The 26,355-nt window shown below is 40.0% G+C and overlaps 1 protein-coding gene across 6 annotated transcripts in view; it reads left to right on the top strand.

Moving 5' to 3' along the window:
- Positions 1 to 26,355, top strand: part of DENND2A (DENN domain containing 2A) — a 2,268,767-nt gene that overhangs the window by 605,167 nt on the left and 1,637,245 nt on the right. Inside the window, exon 1 of one of the 6 annotated variants that reach the window (XM_044088246.1) lies at positions 6,438 to 6,559. The exons of the other annotated variants lie outside the window; for them this stretch is intronic. Within the exon in view, the coding sequence (XP_043944181.1) occupies positions 6,507 to 6,559 (53 nt within the window). The 5' untranslated portion in view covers positions 6,438 to 6,506. Of the gene's footprint in view, positions 1 to 6,437; positions 6,560 to 26,355 lie in introns of those variants that run through there. 6 annotated transcript variants of the gene reach the window in all.

Raw genomic sequence — 26,355 nt, forward strand, 5'->3', positions numbered from 1 at the left:
CAAAATGGTGAAGGAAGGGAGGGGCTGTTAAATGAAGGGAGTCTTCAAAAGTTGGTCATATATATATATGTAAGACAACAGAATAGAAAGGGGTGGTACAATCTGAATACAGTATATTATATGGAGGCTAGCATGCAGGTCGACATGAGAGTAAAGACAGAGTGGGAGAAGACTGCATGGTTGACAAATGAAAGGTGAATGATTAAGTTGCACAACCATTGTTTAACCCAGAGTGGCGTAACCCTGAAATACACTGTATAAGGCAGTGATTAAGTGTTAGTCTTCAGAGGGGTTTGGATTTACTTGGAAAAGAGCAAGGAAAGGTCTGGATGCAAATATGGGAAGCATAGCTACAGGAGTACACGTTATAAAAGCTGGATGGACCTGATAAATCCCTGATCTTATTCCTTCATGTATTTGTTTCCCTATGTTTACATGCATTTGTTTTTGCTGAGTAGAATGGTCCTTTTGCTAAAGCCTGTTTATTTAGGGGAGCCCTGGGGAGTAAAACATAGACACATAAAATGATGTAGAAGTAGTTTGTTCTGCTATAAACAAATATTAAGGATAACAAGAGAACAAGTTTATAGTTAGAATACAGTTGTTGTTATTTTACCGATGATATTGGAAGGAAACAAATTAGTGCAATCGCTCCTGATTCATAAAGAGTTTACATTTAAGCAGTCCATGGCAGCTGCTTAATCCCAAGGGCAGCTCTGTAATTAAAGAATGTGTACAAAGCAGTGATGGTTGTGTGGTACAGTCAGTTGAGAAAGGGGAGAGAAAGTCCATACTGGGGACATAATAGGTACAGATGAGAGGTGGAGGAGTAGGTTATTACTACAGAAGCACATATGGTTTGAGAACATTGGAGATTGTGAGTGTGGAGTGCTGTGTAATTTCAGGAGAATGTAGCTTCTACTGATATTTACTGTATTCAGAATAAGTCAGTGAGAACAGTATGCCTTGTGTCTTTTAAGTCATTCCAATGGTGTAATAAGGGTAAGATCATATTCAGAGGGCTTTGAAATTGCCAAGTGATCCCTGTATGTCAGTGTGTGTTTGAAGGGTGTTCCACCTCTTTTAGAAAACACATTGAAGCATGAATCCTAATATTTGCTGTATAACGACTTCGGGATTCTGATATGAAGAGGATTAAAAGTCACCTTTTGGGGTTATTGATAATAGAAGAGTCAGGCCTGGTCCACGTGGCCTCATAGAAGCTAAATCTAAGCTGAATGAGCTGAGATTTAGAGGTGAAGCTAAGGTAACCCATATCTCTCTACTTCTCCACTTGAGTGCTCCGATTTGTTTAGAATACTTGAGCAAAGAAGTTGAGAGTTAAGTTGGTTGGTTGTGTTTACTTTTGTTGTAAGCTGTATTGCTTATTTTTGTTATAGGGATTTTGGGAGAAAAATAGATGTCCTTCAAGGACACATCTGCAGTCATCACATATGGGTTGTCCTGCCTCAGGCAGCCCTTTGGTCGGCTGGATTCCAAAGTCTGGGTCCGGCGTCGGCTGATGTCGCCCTCTCTCCGACGTCAGAGCGCCTGGGGTATAAAAGCGTCAGCCGACGCCATCTTCCTCAGTCTTTCTTGCCGCGTGGTGCCCGAAGCAGAAGCAATTCGCAAGTGCCGGTCAGCCAGCTCCTGTAATTTAGTTACCGAAGACTTCAAAAGCTATGTACCCCGTTGGGGACTCTTTCTTGACTCAGCCGATGTCAGATAAAGTTAATAATTGTTTAACTTGTGGGAAATAAATACCTCATAAGGATTTCCACTCTTACTGCCTCCCCTGCCTAGACCCAGACCACAATGTCTCGGCCTGTTCAGCCTGTGCTTCCTTCAACCGACGCACTCTTAGACGTCGGGCGGAGTTCGCAGAGGAATTTTTTGGGGCTAGTTTTTCATACAAAATGCCGTCGGAGACTCCGACTTCACATTTAATAAAGAAACGGAAGGACAAGGACAGAGTCTCATTGAAAACCAATCCTTCATTTATGCCAAAGGTGGTATCCAGGGTCTCTCTAAACCAAGCTATTCACCTGCCTACCTTCTTTCCAAATCCACAAAACAAAGGAGAGAAACTAATGCACACCCTGGACATACACAGACAGTTGCGCTACTACTTGGACAGAACTAAAAACTACAGAAAATCTGATCAGCTGTTGGTGGCATATGCTGCTGGGGCACAAGGAAAAGCAATTTCCAAACAGACAATTTCAAAATGGATAGGAAATTGCATACGTTTTTGTTATTCGTTTCATGGAAAGACTGTGCCAGCTAACATTAGACCTCATTCCACCAGAGCCACAGCCACCTCCACGGCCTTCTTAAGAGGGGTGGCTACCAAGGACATTTTAGAAGCTGCTATATGGAGCTCCGTGCATACATTTTCCAAGCATTACAATTTACCTTTATATTCCAGATCCAGAGCAGGCTTTGCCATGACAGTCCTGCAGGGCATTTTAGCTACACCATCCTTTACATAGATCCACCTCCCCCAGTATGGCTATGGTACTCTACCCATATGTGATGGCTGCAGATGCATCCTTGAAGGACATAGTACAGTTTTGTACCTACCATAAATGTAGATGTCCGATAGGTATGCATCTGCAGTCAGGTTTACCCTCCCTCCTTCCCCTCTTGGGTATTTATTGGGTACTTCCCCCTCTCAAAGCTAGCTGGGGTTATCTATTATGGTGTATTTGTTTTATATATAGATACACATATATATATATATATATATATATATATATATATATATATGTATATATATATGCATATATTTTTCTGTGCATGTTTGGAATTTATTGCATTTCTCCAAATTTAGCCTTCCTTTGAGGGCACCTGGCATCTGGGGCAAGAAACACTGAGGAAGATGGCGTCGGCTGATGCTATTATACCCCAGGCGCTCTGACTTCGGGGAGAGGGCGACATCAGCCGACGCCGGACCCCGACTTTGGAATCCGGCCGACCGAAGGGCTGCCCGAGGCAGGACAACCCATATGTGATGACTGCAGATGCATACCTATCGGACATCTACATTTATGGTAGGTACAAAACTGTACTTTCTCTTAATCTTAAAATTGTGAAACACAACATTCTGAGGTTGTTGTTAGTTATGTAAGTTGGAATCTACAGGGAGTGTTATATTGGCAGTACATGTTCAGTTGGAATGCTTAAGTGTAGGTTGATAGTGAACATGTTAAAACCAGTAACAGTAGTGGCTGCAAAGCGCTATACGGTGGATACATATTTATCAACTGCTTAGCACAAGAAATCTGGACAAAGCCAAAAATAATGAGAGGGACAAAGGTCCAAAAATAGGGACACATTTTAAATGTTGTTTTTATAAACTTAGAAAGTTACTAGAGCTGAAGATGTTTTGTTAACATGTAATTTTTGAAGAATATGAAGTCTAAAACTAAAATATGTATCATTATTGTATGACTTCAGTCCTCAGTGATTTTCAGGAAAAGACTATTTTATGTGCAAAAATATGAGGCAAAAACCTGAACATTTTGCAAAAAATCCAGACTATTGCGAGATATATAACGGAATTATTGCTTACTTAACTAATTAAAAGATGTTGAGAGGAAAGTTTACTTAATGTAGTAAAGGTCTGAGGAAGCAGAGAGTGGTAGTTCCTGCTAACAAATTCTCCAAATTTGATTGGAAACTAGTACTGGACAATTCTTGATTTAATTCTATTTCTTACCAGAAATTGGGCTTTCCCCATTTTAATTCATATTTCTGTCTCATCCAGCAATATAAAAAACTAACTCTCAATCTACAGACATTGATAATAGGTACAAAGGCCTTTGAAAAGTAGGTACTGCCAGCCAAAAATCTGGACACCAAATTAGCATACAATTTGATTATCAAATAGCACACAACTCTTCTCGCTTCCTGTAGGAATGTGGGGTACTACTCAGAAACACGTTTAAAAACAGAGTGACAAAAGCAATGGAAAATGTAATTACATTAGCAAAGAGAGAGTGTAAAATCTGTAGACTTTAATGAACTGCTTTGCAAAATTCTACTACACAAGGTCATTTATTTTTGTTTTATAAAAAAGGGAGATTTAAGATGTGCGAGTCCTTTCTTTAAATTATTGGTAACACTAGTATGTTAGTCATGTAGTGTGGTTTTCTGTATGTTAGACAGCTTCAAAAATCATCTGTGATGAGTGGAATTCTGAAAATTGTATGAAGGAGTAAATCAAGCCTGAAAATTGGTTTATGCCACCAAAAATAAGTACATAATGTGCAGGGGGTAAATCAGGCCTGAAAATAGGTTCATGCCACCAAAAATAAGTAAATCATGTGCAAGGGTAAGTCAAGCCTGAAAATAATTTCATGCCACCAAAAATAAGTACATAATGTGCAGGGGGTAAATCAAGCCTGAAAATAATTTCATGCCACCAAAAATTAGTACATCATGTGCAGGGAGTAAATCACTCCTGAAAATAGGTTCATGCCACCAAAAATAAGTAAGTCATGTGCAGGGGTAAATCAAGCCTGAAAATAGGTTCATGCCACCAAAAATAAGTACATCATGTGCAGGGTAAATCAGGCCTGAAAATAGTTATGTTCTTGCATGATAAATTCACCAATGTCTTTGTATTACTTATAAAAAGTCATGTGCAGATGGATAATAACCCTCTTTTGAAGTAAGACGTGCTTGCTAATGAGAGCAGTGTAAGGAAATGATTTTATGGTTAGGGCATGTCACAGAATGAAAAGCTCGTAATTTGTTATTACTGTTTTAGTACTATTGCATGGGCTTTTGAAAGTCTGTACTCAAAAGGATGCTACTACATCTAAGATTAATAAACTGCAGCTTTGATTTCTCCTTTATGCTGAAAAGTAAAACAGTGTATTACTTTGTGTTCATTGTTTTTAATTGTAAATGGAAAAACTTTTGAGACGTTATGGGTGTAACGAGTTTGGTTAAAGGAAGAATTTTCTTGGTTCATTGGTTGTAGTTCACTGGTTGTAGAGAAGTGGATAAGTAATGAATTGTCAGAATAATGTATACTAGGGGGTGGTCTTTTAAACTTGGATTTAGTCACATATGGCTAGCTTTTGGCCCAAAGACAAAGACAGAGGGGCCAAATGCTTATGCCAGATGTGACTTAATGCCTCTGTAGTATAACATACTTCCTATAATACATTATTATTGCACAGCATTTTTATTGTGTTATGTTGAAAGCTGGAAAGTTTTTTTGTCATATAAGAATCTCTTAATTGGGTCTGATGGATTGAACATTTCCTACATTATTAGAGTCAGTGTTTAATTTTACCCAATTTTATGCAGTGGTTTATTTCTGGTTTTCAGAGTGACAAGCTCAGCACTTTTCTGGCAAGATTTAAATTGATTATTACCTAATCATCATTCTTTCAGCATTGTTTCTACGCTAGTTATATCGTCAGTTGAAGTGGAATGGAAAGAATGTATTTTGTTGAAGACTGAGGCTTAAGCTATGAGGTGTTGTATGCCAACATTTTTATTATGTTTAATATTTGTTTTCCTGCTTGTCTTAAATTGGAAAATTTTTTTTATTTGTTTGTATTCATAGGTTGCCTATTTATTGTGTGCATTGTGGTTTCTACTGGCACTCTTCCAGCTAGGGATGCTATAGGGAAATTGCATCCATGCTGGAAGCCCTGTGGCACAGTTCTGATTGACTGCCAGGATTGTTTTATATCCCGTTATATAATGTGCCTCATCGTCCCTGTTCTGCCTTTTAGATTGGATTGGTGCTGCATGTAAAATGTCTTCCACCCTGGACATTTCTATGCATTATGAGCTTTAAAAATCAGGTGACACCTTTCCACCGATTTTTCATCCGATCTAAATGCGTACATACATTTTTAAAAAAGGTTCAATTGTTGGATTACTGGGTACTATCAGAGTGGAAAACACAGTGATGTTATGCATCTGTGCAGCTGTGGAAACCTGATGTTTATACAGAATGTAGTCAGAGGCAACATATCTGTGAGGACATAGGAGAGAGTCAGATGCACATTTTCATTTTTTGCTGAGGCTCTGAAAGCTGTAGTCAGTTTCGCATCATTAGTCATGTGAGGTGAAGGGCCAGTGCCTTTTTTACTCTGCTTATTTAGATTACCTAACCACCAGCCATCAGTGTCTAAATGCTGAGCAGTAGTGCTATATCATTTCTGTTGATAGCTGCTTTTGTACACATTTAAACTGCTAGGGACTTTCAAGTAGTTGTGCTTCAGCAGAAAGGAATGGCTGTCAGCAGAGCCTGTTGAACCTATGCCAAATGCATTTGTCTTCTGAGAGCGTGCAGTTCCAATTCCTTCATGGCCAAATAAACCAATAAGAACTGCCTACAGTTTCAAGTTAGCTGATTGCCTTTCAAAACAATGGAAGTACATATTAGAAGATATCAGTCAGTATCTGCTATCAAAGTTTGTAAAACTAGTTGTTGGTGAGATGCAAACAAAAAAGAAAAAAAAAAGAAAGAAAAGAAAATGCTTGAACACGTTCTAAATTTGTCAAAAGTGTTATACAGCACAACTGAAAGGTAAGGCAGAGCAAGACTACATTTATTTAGTTATATTGCTTTCCATTTTTAATGCAGATTTCTGGTTCGTCCAGCCTGACAAGAAAACTGGTAAGAGGAAAGACATGAATAAAAAGTGTATACGTTGATTGTGTTTAAAGAAAAAAACAAGTATATAGCAGGATGAGATTCCCATTTTAAAGCAGTACTTATGCTTGTGGTATGATCTTCAAACATGAAGTATAACTTCAGGCTGATGATATATTTTTGCAAAAGAAGAAAACAGCCAATTTGTTTCACATGGTATGCAGTTAAGAAGCATGTCCCATGCTTAGTAAAGTGGTAATGTTTACATTTTGAAAGTTTATGCTCCCACACTTCCTATGTTTCTCATGCACCAGAGTTACCATCTTCATTGTCATACTCCTTGACAAAACTTTTTATTGTTGTTGTTAATTCTTAACCCTTTCCCAATAAGACTGAGGGGTGTACTTTGTACTTGTCACATTTCAAGAAGAAGTTGAGGGCAAACTATTCTGCTGCTGGTTTCTCTTGTATCCTAATTTTCTTTGCTGCATGTTGCTGTTCTCTCCATCATCCACTGGGGGCACTATGCTGCACACTAAGGTATTCTTCCTTCGACTCCTTAATGGCAGCATACCTCTCAACTTCAAAAATAATGGTGGAACAAAGCTTCAAAAATAGGACACATTTTAAATAAATTAAATAAACTTAGAATGTCACTAGAATAAAAGGTCATGTGTTGCCATGCATTTTCTGAAGAACAAGAAGTCAGAAACTCAACTGCATGTCATTATTTAGAGAATTTAGTCCTCACTGATTTGCTAAAAAAAAAATCCAGAATATCACAAATTTTATGAGAAACAGACCAAAAATATCAGGCAAAAATCTGAACAGTTGAAGGGGTATGAATGGGAGCTGCCATGGCTGATCAGTTTTCTAAATCCCCTCAGACCACATCTGACACCAGGGCTATTTGTCAAACTCTGGTTACCAACAGCAAGGCTGGATGCCCTGCTTCCTTGACACTAAGCCAACTGAAGTACAACTTTTTTAGTAGTATTGTGTATTATTTATACTTTCAGCACCTATTGGGCTGTTAGTGGAATATGCCAATTTCTCTCTTGTCTCTGAAGGTTAAATTGTAAAAGTATGTTTTGTAAGTACAGCCATATTGAAGGGTAATATATCTAGGAGCACTTGCCTTAGAAATATTTTAGTTTCTCCTTCTTCTCTGTACATAATATAAGAAAGTTACTGGTATGGAAATGGATCGCTCTTTTTGATAGAGGAGGGCTGGCATAATAGTTACTCTTTTCCTCAAAGACATTAGGTACAGGGTTTAATTTTGACCTCTAATTATTGGCTAAGCTTATAGCCAAGTACTTATCTATAAACTTATAAACCTATGAGTTTCATGTTAGCTGGGCTTACAATTCTGATGCATCACATATAACAATCTTAGTTGTGTACTGTTGATAACTATTTTCAACAGCTCTAAGTGTCCGCACCTTCTGCTTTTGTAAAAAAATAGTCCATATGAGGTGGTGGTGTGAATTCTAACACTACTCACTACATACTTACCACAGTCCTTTGTAGCATACAGGTATGTTCAGCATTGCACCGTTATGCACAGCTGCACACAGCTGTGCTGAGTACAAATGCGCATAGTGGCCCTATGTATGAGTGTAGAGTTCTGCTATTGTAGGTAAAGTGTAAACCGTTCCATCATGCTTACATTATATCAGACTGTTGTTCCAAACAATTAAATTCCGTATTATTGCAAATTGCTACTACTTTCATTGACATTGTATTGTGTCATTTTGCTGTTATCACTGCATTTCTACTGCCTTTCTGTACTTCTAGTTCTCTGTATTTGTATAGTGCCATTCTACTGTCCTTGCTACATTTGTACTTGGAATTCTGTGCTATTGTCACTGTGTTTCATATAGTCTTTTGTTATGTTACTGATTCATTGTGTTTGGCATCATCTGCTGTTTTGGCACCTGAGCCAAATTACTGCTCATTGCTTACAGTAGCCACCATACCTCTCAACTATTCTGATTTTCACAGAATGTCCACATTTTTGTGTGATATTTTTGCTGTGTGTACTTCATAAAATTTGAGGTTTTCTAGACAATTATTGGGGATTGAAGTCACTAAATAATGACAAACAACTGAGTTTGATTTCATATCCTGTAGAAAATGCGTGTGGATATAAAACCTGTTATTTGATCAGTTTTCTGAGTTTGTAAGACCAGTATTTAAAATCTGTCCCTATTGTTGGGCCTTTGTCCCCCTTTTATTTTTGGTTTTGTCTAGATGCCTTGGGCTAAGATTTGAGAGGTGGGGTATCCACAAGTTGCTGCCACAGCTTTTACCGATACTGTGTCACCATTTGATGCAGCTGACTGCAAATTAATTGCAGGTTTTAGCTGTCATGGTAACTGAGCCTGATTGCTAGCCATCATATTATTTTCAGAAGTTATACTAATGCTATTGTTACACTGTGCATGCAGCCTGCAACATTGTGATTACAACATTCTGCTGTATTTGCTATTTGTTAGCATTTTACTGTCATATAACCCTCTGCTGCTACAGCAGTCATGCCAGACTGCTTATCCACCAGAGTGCATTTACCGAATCACTGCTACTGCTCTCACTGTAGCTGAAATTGCATAATGTTGCTACTACTCACTGCATTGCAATGCTGCTGTTGTGCAACCTGAGAAATACTTTAAAGTGTAATAACTGAGCTGGACATCAAACTGTAATTCTTTTGCTGTGTCAGTTAACTTGCCATAGTAAGCCACTCTTTAATGCTTGTGTACCTACTGTTTATGCAAACCATGCCCATGTTTTTGATTCATTTGTGTTTCATCTGTATTGTGCTGCCTTTCTTCTCTAGCAAGCCTCATCTTTTCTGTAGTTCAATATAAAACCCCTTTCCCTACAAAAACATCATCAGTGCATTTCTTACAGTCCAGGTACTACAAATTATGAGATGATTGTCTTCTGCAACATCTGTAGCCAACCTGCTAATGCCAAGCACTCTGCAGCAGGGTAATAACTGCCTTGTGTTTACTGACAACCATTTGCTTCTTTTGCAAGATGAATCAGTATGTGAAAAGTGTAAGCATTTACAGACATTGGGGGCCAGCCTATCATCTAAATTACTGGCAGTACCAATTAAGTTGTCCATACTGACACCTTCCTTACACCTTGTCCTAATTCAACAAGTTACTTACCTTAGAATGAGGCAAGTAAGAAATTCCTACCCAAATCATAAATGCCTCTAAGATGTTGGTTGGGTAAATAGGATACTCTGCAACATACTTATAAGTAGAGATAATGTATAGTAATAACAAAACAGTAGAAGAGAAAAAGGAGGTCACCCAGGTAGCAAACCAATACCATTCAGGCAAGAAAGATGAGCCAAAAACATCTGGTAATGTCCTAGATAAACGTGACTCCATAGCTGTACAAATGAATGTACCACTCACCAGGCTGAGGGAGGTAAGGGTAATGTTATGTCAATTGACACTCAGGTGCCAGAATTTACCTTGTCACTAGATCCCGACCGAGATTTCCGACCAAACCATAGCACCACCACTGCCTTACTCTCCTTTACTAACACTATCCTTCAGCATAAAAACAATGGCTATCTCTCCTCTGCTACTTTCCTAGACCTATCTAAAGCATTTGACATGGTCCCACACAAACAACTTACCTCTGTCCTCAGTAACCTATCCTTCTCACAATCAGTCACCAACTGGTTTCAGAGTTACCTGTCTGACCGCCAACAATCCGTTGTATGGCAGAATGACATATCTCCCCAACTACCTGTCTCCATAGGGGTTCCCCAATGATCCATCCTTGGACCCCTACTCTCCTCTGTTTTCACCAATAATCTAGCCTCTGCCACCAAACATGGCACACTCATACAATACGCAGATGACTCAACCATCATCTGCTCAGCCCAGTCCCTACCCAAACTGCAAAAAGTAACACAGGAATCCTTTTCCTCTGTTGAAACGTGGTTATCCGATGCCCAATTAATACTCAACCCAAACAAAACTAAACTACTCATCTTCCAACCCACCAAACATACTCAAAACAACTCTCACTTTAACATCACAGCAAAAGACAACACCACTATATACCCAACTGAACACACCAAATTGCTAGGAGTGGAAATAGACAGTAAACTAAAATTTGACATTCACATTTCCTTGACCATAAAAAAAGTCCACAAAAAACTAGGAGCACTATACAGAAGTAAGCAACTTCTCACCAAAGCAGCAAAGATTTCAATAGCAAATTCCCACCTTATCTCCACCCTACTTTATGCCTGTCCAATATATACCAACCTAAGGCAATGCAATCTAAACAAGCTAGAGACCTGCTACAACAAAATCGCCAAATTCATCACAGGGGCATCCTACCGCAGTCACCACTGTCTCTCACTTGCTGAACTGGGTTGGCTTGAACTCCCTCACCTCCTTCAATGGTATCAACTTTCACTCGCCCACAAACTAGTAAATCATCCACTAAATGTCCCATCCCTCCAGAATCTACTCCAACCCTATCGCACCACCAGACCACTAAGATCCAGCAACAAAAATCACTTGCAGATCACTAAAGCCAATAACTGTGCTGGTGAAGCACTATTCTCTTGCACCATAGCCAAGTTATGGAACTCCCTCCCACCCACAATTACCTCCGTACCATCATGCACCCACTTCAAAACTTTACTAAAAGGGCACCTAAAAACATGCTGGCTATGCCCTTGCAACTCCCACTCTAATATCACCCTCCCCATCCAACCACTACCTTTCTTTCCACTCCACTAACTACTTTGATTATAGCAAGCTCAGATGCTCATAAGCCAGTATTTATTATACAGCAGGAACTTCTTCTTGAAACATTTGTTAATGTCTGTTATGTACTTCACAGATAAAGACTCTACTTGTCTACTGATGTACTATGTTCTTCATCTGTAAATATGTTGTAAGTAATTGCTGTGTAAATTGTTAATCACTATGTAATCCAATGTAACTACTGTCTGTTTATTTTAACTGTGGAGCTTTTCTCCCCGGGCCTCCGCTGAAAATGGACCTACGTCCAGTCGGTCAGCAAATATAAATAAATAAAATAAATAAATCCCTCAAGTCCATTTACCCAAGGTACACATATGACTTGCCCATTCTATACATGGGAGCGAATGACTTTAGACACACCTGTGTGGATCTCATAATGAGTAACGAGAAACATACGAGAATCCTTAGAATATGTCGCTGACTAGTCTTGCGCAGCATCTTGTTGATACCAAGAATAATTCACAATACAGACAAAAGTTAACTGACTGTAACTAGTGACTTAGTTACTGATGTTATTCTGATTGGAGGAGTTGGCCACTTGTCCCCTCATAGCTTTCACATATTGACCAGAACTTTCTTTATCTCCATAGTGATTTTTTAGGCATTGTCAGTCACCTCAAACTCTCAGCATAGCTAAACGAAATCAAGACTATATAAAAGCTGTGCTGCTCAGTGCTAGAAGTCTGAGTAAGAAAATACACTTCTTACAAGCTTTGCTGACTCTGGAAAATATAGATGTCTGCATCGTTTCTGAAACGTGATTTCACTGTAGCAAGATCATCCCCTCAGTGAAGGGATTCATTGTCTATCACTCCTTCAGACCCACCTCTGAAAATTACTGTGTTGTTGTTAGTGGCATGTTTATTTTCGTAAGAAGTCAAATCACATCAATACTCGTAAGGTAAGATAATGACCTTATTTTCCTGCATATCTTGCGTATCATCAATAAAACTCTGTACTATATCACAGCCAACTCCTGTACCCACTGTATGTCAAACACAGTTTGCAAGACCTAGCTAAAAAACTGGACTTCCTTCCCATTAAAAAAAGTACTTTTCTCACGGGGTATTTCAACTATCCTTCCATTAACTGGGTAACTTACATTATCACAAATAAATACACATAACACTTCCTAGATTTCATAAACACAGGCTTCTTAGATCAATTTGTTCATGCCCCCAACTAGGGGCTCAGAATATTGGATCTAATCCTTGCCAATGTAACCCCACTATACTTTAAACCTGTAGCTGCTCCATCACAGATTATATCCTATCACCACCAGAGGTATAGTTAGAGTGGAGCAAAGGGGGCAGCTACCCCAGGCATAAAATATCAATGGGCACAATCCTTAGTACTGGCATTCATATTCTGAATGCTGATGCTCCATTTACTGGAGTACTTTCACCTACCATGTGTAGTGTATTGTAGTACCTGCAATCAGAAATGAATGCTGGGGATGCATTTTTTGTCAGGGCTGAAACTCCATTTAACTTTAGCAAACAGATTTTTACATTTGTACAAAATATTAGTTTGCTTCAGTTTAAAGAAAAGCAAAGACCACTGTTTTGGTCCTCAAGTAGGACAGGACCTTTTTTCTTTTTCTTTGCTCCTCAACTTAGAGCTGTTGGGCACCAGACCAAGGCAGCAGCACCAGCTGGTAGATGAGCAAGCTACAGCTCTGACCACTGGTTAATGGTATTCAATGTAATATTTAATTCTGATCTACCACCAATTTTTTTTGTCTTTAGAGATTAGTCAAGGGCAAATCTGTTATAGCTAGCCGATAACCTGATGAAATTTAAGCATCCCTCTCCTCAATGATCCTGTCTCACTTTAACAGTCACAGACAGTTTCTCTACTCAACTAAATGCTTGTATTGAGGCATTGGTCTCCATTACTCCTAAATATAATGCTAAGTTCAGGACTAAACCCCTGTGGATATCATAGTAAAAACAAACTATACAATAAAAGAAGAAACTGACTGTAAGAATAAACTAAATATTACAACTTAAAACTGAACTCAGAAAGATAAACAAAGAACTGAGAAGCAAAATCAAATCCTCCAAAGACGAGCATAACCTGACTATTGTCATCTATGCAAAGGATAGACAAAATGCCTTTTATATCTGTGTTGGAAATCTTAGGAGCAGTACCCATTTCAGAACTGATTTTATACATAACAATGACACATACTCATTCCCAGATGACATGGCTAGCGTATCAGCTGGTAAATGTATACCCTTATTTCCCCCTAACTTCCTACACGTATTAGCATGCCCAGCCCCTGCCTCAGATCACTAGGACCTGAGGCACTTTCCAAGGCCAAGACCACTAGCTCCATTAGACCAGTAGTGTCCTAGCTTGCTTTCTTGTTAGCACCATGAGTGGTCTTAGACCTGTTCAGTCTCAGCATCTCCACTGGATTCATGATTGACGTGGAGAGAACTGCCACAGACATCCCACTTCACAAGGGGGAACTGACCACTGATCCTGGTATCCCCAATTACCAAGGAAATCATAAGTCTACAATCCTTTGACCCAAACCAGTTTGGGCTTGTTAAAGGTAGATCTTTCCTCCTAAACTTCTTTGAGAAAGTTACTGATGCATTGGATGCAGGCAAGTCAGTGCACACGTTTTACCTCAACCTGGTAAGTCCTTTGACACTCTGCCATATTCTGTCATTATAGACAAGCTAATCCAAACTAATGTAAATCCCGGTGCAACCCACAGGATAGTAAAATGAACCTGATTGATTACTGTAGAAGGCACACTCTCATCACAGAGAGTCATTATTTGCAGCATCTTCCAAGGATTTGATCATAACACCACTTTTCTTTAATATTTATTTCTCTGATGTCCAGGCTGAAGTTAAGATTCTTTGGCTGAGCAAGTCTGCAGATGACTGCAAACCTGGCATGATCATAACCTCTTCAGCTGACTCCCAGATTCTTCAAAGTAGTCTAATATTTGCAAATAAATGGACCCAGGACTGTGGACTTAAGCTAAGTGCCAAGAAATGTAATATCATGTCCTTTGGCAAATATGGGTACCCATACATCTACCACATAGTAACAATCCTTTGAAAACTGACACATTTATTAGGAACCTGGGAACTTTTATTAACAGTTTACTATCCTTTGATCACCATGTATTTACTGTCATCAGAAAATCCTTTCATCTAGCCAGACTGATCTCGCTACTCCTCCATTATTAGACCCATAATCAAATGTAATGCCCCTTTTGGAATATACTTGTCTAAACCTATGACTTAACTTAAAAGAGTGCAAAGCTTCCTTACAAAGAAAACCAAGGGCATGTCTTTGTGTGCTATGTAGACTAACTTAAAAGTATTTTTTCTCTCATCTTATCTCTTCTTTTCACTTTTTCGTACAGATTTTTGAGGGGTACCTTTGCCTTGCTTGTAAAGCCTTGAAGGATCCAGTCCTGTGCGACCACCTGTACATCCTCAAATTAATCAGCACCTTAGACACCCACTCAGAAGATCTAAACTTACACAGCCACATGATCAGGACTTGTGGGTGAGATTGATAGTTCTGTCAAAGAATCCCTGTTTTATGGAATAGACCACACTTAAATGTAAAACAATGTAGCTCCCAGACTGTCTTCAGAAGCCACATGGACAAATAGATGGGAAACCATAAATTCACTCATGGTCTAGCCCCTCAAACCTTCATTGAAAGAGAAAGAAATTAGTAGTAGTTAATTCATGCTATATAGGAGTTTAATGCCAGACTACACATACAGAGCCAAATCAACAGCCTAGTATGAACTTTTAAAGCTATTAACTGAATTCTCCTAACTAGCATATACAAATAATCTCTCTGGGCCTTACCGTGTCTCGTAGCTTAATGTAAGCATTTGTTTCAGTGAGATCATTTTGATATTAATATAGAGTGCCTACATGGCTGCATGTAGTGGTCTGAGTACTGATGCATTCTAAGCTAACTAAATTTTGTTATGTAAAAAAGTTGTGATTTTGATCGTATGACTTGCTCGTGACCTCATGACATTGTCCTGTGCTTCTGTTTTAAATACATCACCTTCCTTTTGTCCTGAATCACTCCTAATTGTAGAGATTTTTTTAAGTGTTATTGGTGCAACAAGTTGCCACACTCGCCTTTGGTACAGAAGGCTGCATGTTCTGTCAGCATACTAGAAAGATCAAATGTTGACACTGCAGTACAGTATGAGGGGGTTGCCGTACTCCTGAGTGTGTCATCCTTCAAGTGAGACTTTAAACCAAGGGCCCATCTGCTTGAGTTGGTGGTAGCTCAGGTGGATGTAAACAAATCCCGTGGCACTTATCAAAAAGTAAGGGAAGTTCCTTGATGCCTTGGCCAAATTTTCTCTAGTAGTATATGTAACACTTTGGGTCCCCCCTGATAAGACTAGACTGGTCCTGTCACCCACTTTTTTCCTCACAGGGCCTAGGCTGCTGCATTCAGAATCCTAGTGTTATCAAAAGTAACTGTGTGCAGGCCACAGTAGGATATGAGCACAGACATCCTTTACATTAGAAATGTCAGTGAGCAGCAGTTAACTGTAAAATATGTGGCTACTTAAATACCAGTCGCCAACTAAAATAATCCACAACTCCCACAGTTCTTAGTTATTTTACTTTAATTTACAGCACTTATTTATTTATTTTTTTAATTGGCAAGATACTTTTAGACCTGACCAGTCAGGAGCACTGACCATTATAAACTTGACCAGTCAGGGGCATTGACCATTATAGTCATGCCATTCTTTAATTGTAGCCAGTTTACATTTGGAATGACGTGATACTAAGTTACCAGAAAGAAAGGTTGCATGAGGTGAACAAGTTACGAGTTGTGTTACCCTGGCATATTGGTTAGCTTTGCTGCTTCACAGAACTTGACTGTCCAGTTGGATTATAGGACAAACTAAAAGGCAGGTCTGAAAATGAATCCTGGAATATAGAAAGGACAGTAAGAGTGAAAGTAAAGCAAATCCAATAACAGCACATTTTGCGCCATAACATGATGGGAATCCAGAATGTTTGTGTTATTTTATTATGTATTATTGTGATAATGCAGGATTATATTGGAATGTTTCAGAAACATTATTAATGAAAGAAGAATGGAATATGTTTACATATGGCACTTGATCTCCAGCATGGTTAGATACCGAGTTGTGTGTTAAGTATTTAATAAAACCATGAATTAAGTATTTAGAATTACATGGGAGGAGAAATCAGTGATCTAAAGTAAGTGCAGTTTTCATACTGGTTAATGATGTCTGTTGGATACAGTAAAAGTTGGATGTACTTTTGTTGTTACATATCAAGAAGGCATAAAAGCTAAGACATTAGTATGTATGTATGTTTTTTAATAAGTGAAAATAAAGTCATAGTTTTAAGAGGACACTAGTATGCTTCTGTTTATCCAGTTGAGTTATCTACTGGAGTACTTTCTGTGGAGAAACTACATTTCCTCCATATGTCTTCATGGGTTTTACTGGGGTGCTCGTATTTCTTCCCATATTTATTAGACATGCCATAGCCTGATTAACAAAGTCTTGTGTCCTGCGTTGGTTGCTGTCCCTTCTTCCATGACGTCAGGTCATCAGGGGTATAAAACATGCATCCAACGCCATTACATCAGTCTTTCTTGCCGTGCAGTGCCCGAAGCAGAAGCAGTTTGCAAGTGCCGGTCGGCCGACTCCTGAAATTTTTGTTTTCGAGTTTCAGAACCGAAGTCTTCAACTTAAATCTAAGTACCCCAATGGGGAAACTTTTTCTTGCTCCTTACCTATGTCAGTAAAAGTTAATAATTGCATTACTTGTGGAAAGCAAATACCTCACAAAGATTTTCATTCATACTGTATTCCTTGAGTGCCTTCTGTGTGGAGTCTGCATGTCCTCCCCGTGGGTCGAGTGGCATTCCGAAAGACATGCGTGAATGGGTGGGCCTTTGTTGAAGGTTGGGCATCAAGCTGGCAAATCGGCACCGTGAAAATCTACTGCCAATCATTAGTGGACTGGAGTTCCGCTGTGGCGACCCCTAACCGGGAAAAGCCGAAAGACAACAACAACTGTATTCCTTGCCTAGGCTCTGACCACAACGTACCTTGCTGTCGGTTTTGTGCTTTATTTAATCAGCGCACTATCCATCGTTGGTACATTTTTGCCTCTAAATATTTAGGTTCTTGGTTTAATTATCCAGAAATGTCGTCGGTTAGCCATCCGACTACCGGGATTCTGAAAAAACGCAAAGATAAAGACAGAGACAGGCTGCCGGGGTCCAAAACTGCTGACGATGCTTTTCCTAAGCCAGTCGCCAGTTCGCTAGTACTCAGTGAGGCGCTTTCGCAGCCCCTGATACCCGCTACTTCTGATTCGCAGGCCTCTACTGAGACCCATTCGGAGTCCGGTATGCCGCGAAAGGCTTCACCTATGGAACCCGTGGATGTCTCTACCTTGGAAGGGTCCGGAGCTGTGCAGGCACCGGCTTCTGAGGGTGTATTCAGGCCTACAGACTTGCATATTAAATCAACTCCACCTTCATTACTAGGGCCTAAATCTCGATCTGTGTTGAAAAAAACGACGCCCAGGCCACATGTTCAGGCTCCTATGCCTAAAAAACAAATTATCAAAATGGCTGAAGATCTAATGACTCTAATCAGGGGTAGTCAACCCCCCCCCCCCCAAGAGGCCTAGGGCTGAGCTTGATTATGATTCTTCTGATCAGGTTTCTGTTTCTTCTGATTCTTCTAATGACCTGGATTTGTCCATACCTACTTATGAGGATTCTGATGCAGAGGATTCCATTCCCTCTGCTTCCCCACCTGAGGATTTTTCTTTTGGGGAAACTTTACATACCTTAAGGGAGCATTTCCAATGGGAAAGTCAGGAATTTTCCGATTCAAAAAAAGAGGCTTAGGGATTTCCTCCTTCTACCTCAGCATAGGCCCTTGGCTATACCTCCTGTACTAGACATTGTTGATGATGTGTTTTTGGAATCCAGTATGGCCCCTGATTCCCTGCCTCTGGCTCCTAGTAAACCTGACAGATACTACAGGGTTCATGAGTCCCACAAGTTCCTTTTCAAAAATCCTGTTGCAGATCCAGAAACCATTTCTCAGGGGCCAAAGGGCATTAAGGTTTCTACTGTTAAAAATCCTACCCCTTCTGATAGAGACTCCAGGGCACAGGATAGATGAGGTAAGAAGGTTTATACTTCTGCAGCCTTGGCAAGCAGGGCTTTAAACTGTCAATTTCATATGTTAAAATATTAACAGCATATTATTGGACTGCTTAAACAGAAAATGATGTTGATTTCTGACTGTGTGAAAAATAAAGATTTACAGGATTTATTGCATTCTGCTGAACAAGTTGGAAAACATACTTTGCAATGTGGTTTTGATTCTTTAGAGTCCTCCTGCAGGGCTGCTGTTACTGGGTTTGTGCTTAGAAGGCATGCTTGGCTTAAGGAGCAATCTTTGCCTGATCATGTTAAAGCAAAATTGTTGGATGCTGCTTTAAATAAGGACTGTCTGTGTTTGGCAATAAGGCTGAAGAAGTTCTAAAAAAGATGGAAGATAAAGCTAAATCTGTGCAAACTGCTAAAGATTTCTTATAAGTGCAACCTCCAAGATTTAGTAGGCACTGGCCTACTAAGAACTGGTCTTTTCCAGCTCCTTCCAGATCCTCTCAAGCCAAACCCAGACACACCAAAAGCACCAGGTTTCAGTCCCAGGGGACTCTCCGAACTAAGCAATGGGGGGGCCTCCACTTCCAAATCTGGAAATAACCAGACACCCCCCTATGGTAAACAGTCTCAATGACTTCCTTTTAAAATTACCAAGCACCTACCTTTTAGCCGCCCCTTTGGGGGGAAGATTGTTCTTCATGCAAAGAACTGGGAACTCATAACCCAGGGCAAATGGGTTTTAAATGTAGTGTCCCAGGGATACAGATTTCATTTCCACACATTGCCAACACCAAACGGGTGGCCAGACCTGCCCCCAAATCACTGGGCAGAGGCTCAAAAACTAGTACTTTCCCTCTTAAACATGGGGGCTATTCAACTGGTACCTGAAGAGGAAAAGGGACAAGGTTTCTATTCCAGGCTCTTTCTGGTACGCAGAAAAGACAAATCATGGTGTCCAATTCTGGACCTGTCTACTCTAAACACCTTTCTGGACATTCCAAAATTCAAGATGCTGACTCTTCACCAGTTACTTCCTATGCTAGGCAAAGATGCCTGGTTGGCAACTCTAGATTTAAAAGAAGCATACCTGCACATCCCAGTCAGGGAGTCTTGTAGAAGATACCTATGCTTCAAAGCAGGCTACTTGCATTATCAGTTCTCTGCACTGCCCTTTGGCTTATCTACTGCACCCAGGGTGTTCACAAAGTGCCTGGCTCCAGTTATTGCATTTTGCAGGCAAAGAAATATTCAAATATATCCATACCTGGACGATTGTCTAATTCAGGCAGAAACCCAGGACATACTTCTAAATCATCTGGCATTTGTAAAAAGGGTTCTAACTTGTCTGGGTTACACCATAAACGAAAAGAAATCACAAAGTGGTACCCTCTCAACAGATTACATTCCCGGGTGCAAGATTGAATACAACTGCCCAGATGGCTTTCCTCACTCCAGAGAAGCAAATTCATTTGGTAACTTACTTCAAACAAGTGGCCACAAAAATCCTGCTATCTGCAAGACAAATACTGCAAGCCTTGGGGTTCATGGCCTCCTGCATTCTTCTAATTCCATATGCAAGACTGCATGTGAGGAAACTACAGTGGTACTTAAAATGTCTATGGAGTCAACATTGTCACAGCCTGGAAACAATGATTCCTATCATACCTTGCCCACGCCTCAAATTCCTATGGTGGGCAGAGGCCTGCCACCAAAACAAGGGACTGCCATTCACACTACCCCCTGCCGCCCAAACCCTAACTACAGATGCATCAGACTATGATTGGTGGGCTCACCTGGCAGGGAAGTGCAGTCAGGGCAAATGGAAATCAAATCAATTGCACCTACATATCAATCAGAAAGAAATGTTAGCTGTACAGAATGCTCTGACAGCCTTCAAGGACTACATTCATCCAGGACAACTAATGGTAAAGACGGACAACACCATGGTTATGTGGTACATAAACAAGCAGGGGGGTACACATTCTTACCCCCTATGCAGACTAGCCATGGCATTGTGGAACACAGCCTTTAGCTACCAAGTGCATCTACAAACTCAATTCCTGCCTGGAAAATTGAATACACTGGCAGACGGACTAAGCAGAAATCTCATGGACCCATACGAGTGGAAAACTGGAACCATGGATTTTCAACATGTTGACAAGCAAATAGGGGAGCCCAGACATAGATCTGTTTGCCTCCCCCCAGAACTACCAGTTGGACAAGGTTTGCACAAGGACTCCCCACAAAGAAGCCTGGAAAGTGGGTGCTCTGGCCTTCGTCTGGAAAAACCTATCAGTATACGCCTTTCCCCCACTGCCTCTGCTCTCCAAAGTTCTGCTAAAGGTCAAACAGGACAAACCAAGAATGATTTTGATTGTTACAGACTGACCACGCCAACACTGGTGCCCACTCCTGTGTAGTGTGTCGCAAATATCTCCATGGCACCTGCCTCAGACCCCTTCCTTGCTGTCTCAGCAGGAGAACCAAATTCTGCACCCTCAGCTTCCAGCATTGAACCTTGCAGCCTGGCTAATCATTTAAACTCACCCTTATCATCCCTCAGCAAACCTGTGATGGATGTCATCTTGGAGGCGAGAAGACCTAGCACTAGAAAATCTTATGCTGACAAATGGAAAAGATTCTGTGCCTGGAACCAATCTTTAGGGATGAGCACAGCAGCGCCCGATTTACCTCAGATTTTGCAATACTTAACTGAGATGCTTCACAAGGGCCTGTCTTTTTCCTCTATTAAAATCCACGCTTCAGCTGTTTCAGCTCACTATGACACAGAACCACCCCTCTTCTCTCATCCCCTGCTCAAGCAGTATCTCAGAGGTGCAAAGAACTTGAGACCACCCAGGAGAGCTCCTACCCCTGCCTGGGACCTTAACTTTGTTTTGGAGAAGGTCACTCTACCTCCTTTTGAGCCAGCACTGCAGACTTAAAATGTCTTTCTTGGAAAACAGCCTTCCTTTTTAGCAATAACTTCAGCTAGAAGGATATCTGAATTACAGGCCGTTATGGCAGTGGAGCCTTTCATCATCTTTCATGCAGACAGGGTAGCTCTGAGGACCAATCCACCCTTCATGCCCAAGGTGGTTTTCTGTGTAGCTCTTAATCAGTCCATTCATTTGCCATCCTTCTTTCTCAATCCACAGAACAAAGGGGAATGGATTCTGCATTCCTTGGATGTGCACAGACAACTTAGATTCTACTTGGACAGGAATACATCTTGAAGAAAATCTGAACAATTGCTGGTAGCATTTGCAGCTGGGGCAGAGGGGAAGACTATTTCAAAACAAACCATTTCTAAATAGATAAGCCATTGCATGCATTTCTGCTATAAGCACCATGGAAAACCTATCCCCCAGGGGATCGGATCTCACTCCACCAGGGCTGCATCTACTTCTGCAGCTTTTCTCAGAGGTGTTCCTACCAGGGATATTCTAGAAGCTGCTACCTGGAGTTCTGTGCATACTTTCACCAAGCTTTATCATTTACCAATTTTCTCCAAATCCAGAGCTGGTTTTGCCACTGCTGTCTTGCAGGGCTTTATAGCTGGCCCTAATGCTATATAAACTCCTCCTCCCAACCATAGCTTTGGGAATCTACCCAAATGTAATGACTGCAACAGTGAAACACAAAGAACATAGTACAGTTGTATACACTTACCATAAATGTAGATGGTCGAGTGTATTCACTGTTGCAGTCCTGGTTACCCTCCCTCCAGCCCCCTACTTTTCTCTGGCTATGCTTCTACTTTCTTTTACTATGCTTAAAAGCCTTTTTGGTGTATTTGCTTTTGGTTGGAGGTATATTTCTGTGTTTTTAATTTTATTTGCTCCCCATTAGGGGGGCACCTGACATCTGGGTCAAGAAAAACTGATGTAATGGCGTCGGATGCATGTTTTATACCCGTGACGACCTGACGTCATGGAAAAAGGGACAGCAACCGACACAGGACCCAAGACTTTGTTAATCAGGCCGACTGAGGGCAACCTGCCAGCAGATTACCCAAATGTAATGACTGCAACAGTGAATACACTCCAACATCTACATTTATGGTAAGTGTAACATCTGTACTTTTTGTGTCACTGACTATGCTTGTACATCCTGCAGTAAACCAGGGTCCTGTCTGGGAGTGTTTTCTGAAGTTAGCATCCACTACATGCCGAGGTTGGAATTGGATCACCATGACCATAAATAGGATAAAGCTAGTAAATGGAGAAAGGAACTAATGAAAGTTCCTTCTGGGTGTCAAACTTAAAGCAGGATTATTTGGAAAAAAAAGTTAATTATAAGAGAGGCAGTAATATCATTAATGCTGATAGCCTTGTTAGGGCTTGCCTGTTGTCAACTGTTGTGTCACTGTGCAGTTAGTATGTTTAAGTAAGAGGGCGGGAGCTTCAGGAGGAATTTCCCCCTTCAGAAGTGCTTTTGTGATGTGTTTTATCATTTATTGTTATTGTTATTACTGTTTATATATCATTTTTTTGGTTTGTGTGCTTATTTGGAGGGGGCTTTCTTTTTTTTTTTTTTTTTTTTTATTAATTAATTTTTGTGGTTTCATTTGTCTGTCCTTCATTTTCATTACATGAATGCATTTGCATTAGGTCTTCTGGTCATGTTTTATATGATAAGTTCTCATACAGTAACAACCAAGACCTCTGCAAGGACGGCAGGTGCACAGGTTCAAAAAATTTAACTAGCAGTAACAAAAAGCCAGCACCCAACTGGAGAGAAAATTATTTTTGTTGTATAAACACAAAAAACAGACCGGTTTCGGCCCAATGACCTTTTTCAATGTATAAAACAGTCATTTCAACCACCACATTATATACAAAGCATAATGGAATAATTGATCATAAATTAAACAATTATAAATGTTCATTAAGGCCAGGTGAAAATAATCCTCCCAGTTTCACAATCCAAGACAATAAAATTAGGTTTATCACTACTTATGGTAGAAATAGCCATGAATTCTTAGATACAGTGCAACAGCACTGGGATATTCTTTTGGCCGATGATAAATTATCTGATTTATTAAATGTTTATTCTCTTTCCGAAGGGGTAAAACTTTGGGGAGTCATTTTAGCCATTCCAAACATTTCATGCCCATGGAACATTCTGCACAGGCTACACTGGATGGTACACAAGTTGTGGGGTGCTATTCTTGTGGACACCGTTCGTTCTGCAATTATATTTTTCAGCCAAAGAGTTCTCAAGTAAAAACATCTCTAAAGTTTTTTCAATTGATGTTTTTGGTAATTGCAATAGTGATTGGGCCATCTACCTTGCAGCCTGCTCATGTTCAGCTTTTTATGTTGGTCAAACCTCTAGAACCTTTAAACTTCGCATTTCAGAACAGCTCAGTAACATCAGGAATAAACATTTGACCAATGCTTTATATAAGCACACTATTTCCCATAAGACAGCATCTTTTAAATTCATTATTATTGATAGAATTTTGGGACATAGATCCCTGAAAACAGGTTGGCATAAATTGTTAAACAGAAAAGAAAAATCTTGGATTGTGAAACTGGGAGGATTATTTCCACCTGGCCTTAATGAACATTTATAATTGTTTAATGCATGATCAATTATTCCATTATGCTTTGTATATAATGTGGTGGTTGAACTGACTGTGTTATTCATTGAAAAAGGCCATTGGGCCGAAACCAGTCTGTTTTTTGTGTTTACACACACACAAAATAATTTTCTATCCAGTGGTACATGGTATGTCCACCCCACTGAAAACTAATAAGTACATGTAATAGATCCTATACACTTGGTTTGTATATAGTTTAGGTTTAAGTTTAGGACTTTACATCCCTACTTGTCTGTTTTATTAGAGATTTACTCAGAGATCTGTCAGAAGAAGGAAGACAGATTTTCAAGAATTCCAGGACAAAAAAAGAAACTCATGGCCCTTATCCAGCAATCTACTATATCTGCTGACTCACAGCAGTAGGATAGCATGGATGGAGTGGCCACAGAAAATCCTCACTAAAAGAATAAATAACATTGGGCTGACTGTCTCAAAGCACTGTCCCTGTACTTGGTCTCTTAAAGACTACTGAGGGGTTATCCATGCCTAACATACATCCTTATGGGCAGTGACAGCTTGTAGATGCCCTAAGGCACAGGCATATACCAAAGCCTTTGTAGTCTGTGGGCATTGATAATTGGAAAAATTGGGGCATGAATGGCTTGGTTTAAAAAGGCTCTAGGGCCATTAGCCTAGTAACATCATCTGATCCTATGATCCAGTCTAAGAAAAAGAAATTGTTAGACAGGTAGAAATGAGTTGATAAAAAGATGAGCAAGGAGACTTCTAAGTGCCATGTTCATCTGGTCATTCACAGTCTGCAGTTACTGGAACCACAGAGGTGCCTTTGCAACCCCCTGGCCCAGATGCCTGCTACTGCTGAGGTCTTTGATAGTGGCTCTCTGGAGGCAAACTTATACATCTGAACTGAACTTCATTTCCGGATTTCCCATGTATGCAAACTGGAACACTGTTAAATATTTACAGAAGGAAAAGTTGGTATTTCCACCATAACAGTGGTAGAGACATCTGCATTGTTAAGACAGAGATACCTGTGACCAAAAAAGCAGGATGTCCACCATGACAAGCAGCTGCCTGATGGTGGATGTTTTCCCCCAGCCTTCCTGCCAGGATTGCTTCACAATAGATCAGGACTACTTCCAGTTTATTGAAAGGCTGCAGCTAGACCCAACCCAACCATATGTCAGGAGTTTCTTCCTTAAAAAGAAACAGAGATGTCTGTTCAGTAAGGGACTTGGACACCTTTGAATTTGTGGAAAAAGAGGAACTTGATTATAGGTCTTAGCTTTCCTCCCCTTTGGTTATGATACAGATAAGGACATTTTCTTAGGTCTTCCCCCCACAGCATCTTTCATTCTGAGACCATCCTCCCTCATGAGAGAGTAATTTAACTCATAATTCCAAGAGGCATCTACATCACACAGAATGTACTTAGTCCTTCTGGGATGAGAGCCTCGTAAGCCTATGGCTATACCTCCCTGATTAATTCTTGTAAGGCAGCATCTTTAGAACCAGAACTCCAACAAACCTGAACAGTTTTTAAAAGGGGAACGTCCCTCACAAGTTTTTATAGAAAAATTAATCTGTTTATTCACTTATTCATTTATTTATTCACATATTCTGTCACATTTTTTAACTTGGTAAACAGACTGGTCAACATACCCTTTTCAGCCACAAGCCAGGCCAATTAGATATAAATTACAGTGTTAAAAAATACATAAAAGCAAGTGTACTTATTTCAGCAATCATCACAAGCATGTTTGAACAAAGGAAATAACATGATTACATAATAGTTTTAAACAATATGTGCAGTGCATAATTTGAAGAGCAACCTTTGTAATGATGAAAGTGACACACTTAGTAATGGCTGAGACTCATGATACAAAGACTTTTATGTCAGGTTCACCTAGTAACAGCTTTTGTTCTGTTTCTGCACTGGATAACTATACCGACACTGTAATGTTTGTTTGCTCGGTGTCCCATACGTTCATGTTGCATGTGGGATGTAACATGATTGCGTCTTGCTGAAGAACTTGCTCCCATCTCAATAAATGGCTGTTTACTCAGTAGCTGTTGTGTGTCTAAGTAGTTAGGCTGTTGCCTATGAACAGAATCTAAACTCTTCCATCTTCAAGACAAGGCACACTTACTTA

The sequence above is a fragment of the Protopterus annectens genome, chromosome 11.part0 (assembly GCF_019279795.1).
Source record: "Protopterus annectens isolate FY-2018-M chromosome 11.part0, PAN1.0, whole genome shotgun sequence".
In the NCBI taxonomy this organism is placed as follows: domain Eukaryota; kingdom Metazoa; phylum Chordata; order Ceratodontiformes; family Protopteridae; genus Protopterus; species Protopterus annectens.